The 6,863-nt window shown below is 53.5% G+C and overlaps 1 protein-coding gene across 1 annotated transcript; it reads right to left on the reverse strand.

The window, feature by feature from the left end:
* Window positions 1–1,281: 1,281 nt before the first annotated feature.
* LOC136049834 (transmembrane protein 45B-like) lies at window positions 1,282–6,330 on the reverse strand. Its single transcript, XM_065738333.1, has 6 exons — window positions 6,265–6,330; window positions 3,510–3,714; window positions 3,103–3,315; window positions 2,464–2,648; window positions 1,955–2,100; window positions 1,282–1,717 (listed from the first exon to the last, which is right to left on the reverse strand). Exons 2-6 carry the CDS (start codon window positions 3,694–3,696, stop codon window positions 1,594–1,596), a joined length of 855 nt encoding a protein of 284 aa, XP_065594405.1. The 5' UTR covers window positions 3,697–3,714; window positions 6,265–6,330; the 3' UTR covers window positions 1,282–1,593.
* Between the last annotated feature and the right edge of the window lie 533 nt (window positions 6,331–6,863).

Consider the following 6,863-nt stretch of genomic DNA (forward strand, 5'->3'; position numbering starts at 1 on the left):
AGCACCTACACCAGAGCACAGTGTCCCTGTGCTGGGTGCTGGAGGTGATAATCCCTTCTGAAAATAACAGTGTGTTTTGTGCCCCTTGGCTTATGTTCTGGGAGGTTTTCTTATGCTGTCTCCTTCTTCTGAAGGATGAACATCAGAACAGCACAGTGCAGATGACTGCTGCAGGTGACAAGATGTCAGTCATTGCTCACAGCACCGTGCCAGGACCTGCCAGAGCCTCCATGTCCTTGCATCACTACCTCCAGGCCTGTCTGCTTCAGTTTCTTTTTACAGATAGAGGATCCTTGAATTTCTCATGGACCAAAATCATTAGTGGAAGTATCTCTTCGCCAGACATCAGTTGTGGTGTCCAGCAGAGCTGTGCAATTTGTCTTGCACTCTGTCCATCTCTTTAAGAACCCCATCTTCCCTTGTGGGAGTGTGGAAGTGATGGAGAAGGCAGGAGCAGCTCGTATTTATAGGGTGTGCTCAGGCAGTGACTTACTGCTGAGGAATTAAAGTGTTCTCTGCCTGTACAGCGCTGAACAGAAGTTTGGATCTGTTTTCCTACAGAGGACCTTCAGTGTTGGCTCACAGGGATGGGGTTCCAGCATTTTGTTTGCAGCTCTCTATGGCCAACACTGCAGGCCGAGCTCAGCCTGGCCTGCAAAGTGCTGCACTGCAGTGCTATGCAGTAAATGAGATATTTTTTTTTTGCCAATATCTCCCAGAAAGCTTGTAATTCATTTTCATTATTTCTGCCTAATCTTCTTTTTATTTGTGGTGTTTTGTACATATGTTGTTTCACTGTGTATATCTGAATAAAAATACTTTCATTTAACTTTTTTTTTTTTAATATAAAACCCTGGGGAAGGGGGGCTCTGTTATTTTTTTTTCCTATGGTAGTAGGGTCCTGCCTGATGTATATCTCCTCACTTTTGCTTTTTGGGGGTGGAGGGGACCTCCACTAGTCCTCATGCCCATCCTGTTTCAGGACAACTTCTAAGTTCACTTTGGGTCTCGTTGGCAGGAAGCGATTCCTCGCTGCCCAGCTGCAAGCCAAGTGAGAGCCCTAGGAAAAAACAAAGGCCCCATCTCCCAGGCACACCGTGTCTTGCCTGCCCACCCCCAAACAGCCCCTCTGTTTCTGATCCAAACCCAAAGGGCTGCAGCTGCGTGCCCCTGCTCTCCAGCATTCCCATCCAATACTCCACGTGCTCCTGGACGGCCCAGCAGCCAGGCATCACCATTCAGTGCTTTCACCTCAAGGCCTCGTAGTGAGGAGATATGCAGGAAGGTTCATTATAGCACTTTATTGGGGGCTGTGTATACTCTGTGCATGCAAAGCTTTGTACAAAACCCCTCTGCTAAGGGCAGAGCCAGCAGCAGGAACCAGGAGCTGCTGCAGGGGGCAGTTTGCCTCACTATGGGTGGGTTCAGAATGCTCCCAACCAACAACATCAGGCAGAGCCCACCAGCAAACCAGTCCTGAGCTTCGGGGCTCTACCTCCTGCTTCAGCTGCTCCCCGTTTAACAAAACAGAACTCCAAAGTTCATCTCAAGAGCCCCAGAGCAGCAGGAGGAGCTGCCACCCCCCGTGCAGCCTCACTTCTCCTCCATGCCACCCTCGGGCAGCAGGGCCCCGCCGGAGCCCTTCTTGCGGACGCACATGCCACAGTCCAACTCCACATCGATGTCCCCAAACCGCAGCTGGCAGGACTCGTTGCAGCTGCAGGGAGGGACAGGAACACAGCTCAGGAGGATGCAGGCAGCAGAGCTGCTGGCTCACCCCAACGCATCAGGAAGGATGCTGAGCACCCTGGTGGTACCCGGCCCTCCCTCTCTCTTCCAGCAGCCCCTGTTCCCCACTAACACATGATAACCCGTAACACAACGTTGGGTTTCCCAGGGTGACTTTGGTTTGGAGGTGCTCTCGGCCACCCCAGGGCCCCTCCTGTCCACGTACCAGCGTGATGCAGCTGCGTTGGCTGCCAGGGCAGCGAGGGCTCCCACGTAGTGCCAGCAGAAGCACATGGTGAGGAACAAGACGTTGCTGCTGTCAGTCTGGTCCCAGCCCGGTCCTCCCCAGGGAGGGGACAGCACAAACCCGATCTGCTCACAGACAGAGGTGTGAGGCAATGCTTTAGTACATCGATGATCTCAAAGGTCCCTTCCAACCTAAGCCATTCTACGATTGCTCCCCCATTTTGATCTCTTTGCTGCTGAAGCTTGCCATGAGATGGAGACAAAATATTCCCAGTAACACCCAGCACACTGCCTTCAGTGCACTCATCACCCAAACTGGAAGGGACACAGGGTGTCTGCCTTGGGGAGAGGGATCCAAATTACTTGAAACACTGAGAGAAATGAATGGAATCTTCCACGTGTGGTTTGCCACCCTTACGGTCACGGTATCTCTGCCCCCTCCTGGGGTGAAGCCCACAGCTCAGAGGTGAGCGCTGGGTTCCCACTGACCTGCCAGAGCCAGGAGCCCTGCAGAAGAAATGTGCTGGTCCTGAGGCACTCCAGGATGATGTGGTCTCGGAGGAACACCTCCAGGAGAGTACAGAGAGCTCCAGCAAAGATAGCAAAGGCCAACAGGGAGTGGAGGTGCCGGTCCAGAGCAGCGTCGCCATAGTCGTGGAAGCAGAAGAGAAAACCTGACAAAAATTAACACTGCGTAAGAAAAGGATGCTCTGGGATTTGTTTCAGTCTTTTAAATAAAAAAATAAATCTGAACATTACAGCTATGCTGTAGTTCTCACTAAGATCTGCCTGATAGGAAGGGTCAAGCAGCAAACAGACCACTTTATCACCCTGTCCTGTGGGGACTGTGCAGCTCCCAGCTTTGGGGACCACCAAGCCATAGCTTTGGGGCACCTCTAGAGCCACGGGCATCCCCATGTCCCAGCAACAGTCACCTGCAGCTCTGAAGGTGTCAGGGAGCCTTGCTTCAGGGCTTGTTGCTTTGCATTAGAAGGGTCAGTGCGTTTTTGTGATGCTGGAGAGAGCCAGAAGTCCAAACCCTTGTGCACATGGAGCACACAGCACCCAAATAAAGCCTGGGGGGTTCTTGTTTGCTGCATGCTGGTGTCACCTCAGCTCCCCATTTACCTTCCATGAACAGAGCCACAGACAGCGAGAGCCGATCTAAGCCCAGAGGCAGCTTGAGTGGTGAGTGTGAGAGCACGTCCACGATGCCGGAGAGGAGGAAGAAGAGGTACATGGTGGTGTAGTGCCAGTGCGTGAGGTCTGTCCAGCTGTGTGTCTTGGGGCTGTACAGCATCAAGTGGGGACCAGAGGGGACGAACTGCTCCACCAGGATGCCTAGGCAGAGGGCAGAAAGGTCAGGAAAGGGCAAACCTGGACATGTTTATTTGAGATGGGGAATTCGCAGCAATGTACGCCCAGCAGTGTTGATAGAGATGGTGGCAGACCACGCCAGTGGCTCAGCCCCAAGCCCTCCCATGCAGTAACAGCAGTGTCCCACCATGACAGCCCTTGGACTTTTCAGCCCTTACCTGCCAGGGCAAAGAAAGCTTTGAATGCCCCTTCGAAGACTTCCACGCGTTGGATCCCATAGCTTGGCTGGTTCTCAGCGTTCGTTTTCCGTCTGAGATACTTCAGAGGGTATCTCACAGACCACCAGAGACCAAAGATGAGGAAGAAGGTGCCCCGGAGGGCACTGCCAAGGAAACTCGTCGGCATTGGGATCACTCCTGGTGTCTGCAGGGACAAATGGACTCAGGTTATCCCCACAGCTTGCTCAGCCTCCTGGGGAGCTGCAGCATCCTCTGCAAACAGGGAATGCAGGGACACAGTGCCAAAAGGAGAAGCTGCCACGCTGTGTGCCTCTGTATCCACGTGGTTCCACGCATTCTCAACATCCTTGTGACAAAAACACAGGTGTCAGCAGCCAAGAAAGCATGGCAGCTCCATGCTTTGAGGCACCGTAACAATGCTTCTGCCAATAAAAAGCAGCGTGACAATTGTTTCCTTGGAACATAAGCTCCTCCTCAACTAGATAATCACTGGTGTGAATCCAGCTGGCACACCCAGCAGCCAAAGCCCCACAGTGAGCCATGGCAACACGGGCACTGCGGCCCAGAGGAGCTCCGTGCATATTCCACCCAATCTCTGTGCCATACGTGAGCAGTGCTTTGACATAAGGGAAAAGTGTTTTGTCTCCAGAAGGAAGAGCTCATGGACTGAGGGCACGGAGCCAGGCCAACACCAGCAGGCACTGCTGGGCAGCAGAACGGAGGGAGGAGCAGCAAGCATAGAGAGAATACATCACCACCGATGTGCTTCTAGGAGTTATCAGAGCATGCTTGTAGGGTTACCTGGGGATGGAGGCTTTGTTTCCTGCAGCAAGACCTCTCTCCACACTCTGTGTACACATCTACCACCCCAGGAGCTCTCACTCCTGCTCTCCTCGCAGCCTTTCTGCTCCTTCTCCACCACCAGGCTTGGTACGGAAGAAAACATTACTCATCTGCAGAAAAGCTGCCCCACCAACTTGCATCAGGGGGACCTTGCATCACAAATACATCCTCGTTGTGTTTATAAATACCAAAGGAAATGGCAGAGGCTGGATGAACAACCCCAGCACGTTCTCCAAGTCCTCCCACACGAGAAAGTAATTAGCACTGTGAAATAAGGGTAGGATGTGGCGTGGCAAGTGCCTCAGGTGTGGGAGAGCTCTGCAAGACATCCCTGGCCAGGCTGGGGCTGCCATGCTGGGGCAGCTTGTGAATTCCAGAGCATTGGCATCCATCACATCCCCACGATGGGTGACCTGGGGAAGGCTTGGGACTCTCTGTGCCATGCTAAGGTTTCCTCTCTGTAGGGAAATTACTCAAAAGCCCTTAGGGCTGATGAGAGTCACCTCACCCCAGCAGTTGGCTTCAGGTTCTCTGCTATACTTCAGCTGTAGGGTGAGGTGGATCGTGGCCCAGGAGGGACTGTGTCTCTGATTATAGCCTGGACACCCACCCAGGGCACTCATCTTCCACGCACACGTACCCACGTGCTGAAGTGACTAAGGACAAATGCTCTTAAATCACTTCTAAGCAGTGCACAATTGCGTGATATATAACCAAATGCTGCCATTGTCCTACAGGGATGCTAACTGCAAGGACAGCAGCCTGAAGCTGGAGTCAGGAGCATACCCTGACCAGGACACAGCTGCAGCATCAGCTTTCCATGCCTCACTGCAAGAGAAGGGGAGGAAAGCAGAGACTTTCCTGCACTCAGACATCCAAACGACAACACAGAGGTTTATCTTTCACGTAGCAGAGATTCCCCAAACCAACCCGTTGGTCAAGCAGAGGCTTGAGTTCATCCCTCTCAGGAAAAAATAAATATATCAACACAAACTTATTTGAAGAAAGAGCCACTATTTCTCAGAGAAACCAGACATGTTTCCAAGCAACAAAGCACACAGCTCACACATTTGAGGTACAGCAAAACTGCCAACTCCCTACTGCAGCCATCCCAGTAAGGCCAGACCCAGCCCAGCACCCAAACCCATGCTCCCACACCAGCTGGTGAAGCTCCGGGCGAGTTGCAGCCCCAGAATACAGTGCTGGTTTATTTATTTTTCCTGCAAGCTACTGTGTCTGTCAGAGGACATGAAATACGGCTGCAGTCAGAAGTTATTACCTGTGCTGTCCTTCTCCCCGTGCAGCAGCCAGACAGGAGCTGCCCGCTCTCCTTATGGCACCGTGTCCTGGCTGCCCGGTGTGGGCAGCACTGCAGCTCTGCCAGCTGCCAGGCTCTCCCCTCCAGCACCATCACACATCAGTAAAGCAGCACCATGGATGGTTTTGGCCCCGTGCAGAGAAGGATGTGCAAGGACCCATGGGTGTGATGGGCAGCACCCAGGGCTGCACCCAGCATCCTCCCTGCCAGCTTACAGGCACTGGAGACCCTTCCCCAAATACCCTTCTCTGTGGATCCTCCTCTACCTCCACTTCTCTCTTGGGCACAAATCCTCACCTCTCTGTTCTCCTCCTGCAAATCCTCCCCCACATCCCCAGAACCCGAGAGCCCTTCAGAGAAGCCCTAAAGCCGCAGAGCAGCAGGAGGTTGTCACCACCAGCACTGCCCCACTGGCCTTCCAGCAGCCACCACCATCCCAAAACCACCATCACCATCACCCCACGCACAGAGCTGGGCTCCCCACGGCCCTTCCCAAACCCTGGGAGCCATGCCCACTCCACGCATGGCAGCTTGTCCTAAAATGGCCCAAAATGGGCAAAGAGGAGACTATACCTGAGACTTCTGCCTGTCCTTCTCCCTCGCCAGACGTGTTCTTACTCAGAAGGGGCAGATAAAGGCAGAGGTGAGGCGGGGAGGTGGCCCTCGGACAGGATGTTTGGAGCTGGGCTCCCTGCGGGCTGGCTCCAGCGCTGACTCAGCCGTGGTTTCACAACTGGGGACACCTGGTTCTGCCAGCAGCAAGGAGTCTTCCGGAGTTTGCCACCAAATTGGGAAGAGCAGGCAATTCTCCTTTCTGTGTATAGTCAGTTACGGTGTTATTTTTTGGATGACTGGGGAAAGAGCCAAGGGAGAGGGGGTAGTGACCTGGCCAGGCTCTGCTGAAGGGCTCAGACTTCCCTGATCTGGACACAATAACCTCTGCATGGGGTTATGCCGTATGAAAGGTGTGGGTGGGCAGGAGCTTGGGGTCAGGGCTCCCAAACCAGAGCAGTGCCCCATCTCCAGCACATAGCAACCAACAAGGAGAGAGGGGGGTGGCCCTATTGCCCCAAAAGCAGGCTCTGCAGCACCCAGCAGCCTGGTTTTGCTCCTTTCTCTTGTCTGACACTCAGTGGTGCCCAGTGTTAAGCGTTTGCAGACACAAACCATAC

Source organism: Cyrtonyx montezumae, unplaced genomic scaffold (assembly GCF_038088225.1).
Source record: "Cyrtonyx montezumae isolate F1298 unplaced genomic scaffold, pur_monq_1.0 scaffold_22, whole genome shotgun sequence".
Lineage (NCBI taxonomy): Eukaryota > Metazoa > Chordata > Aves > Galliformes > Odontophoridae > Cyrtonyx > Cyrtonyx montezumae.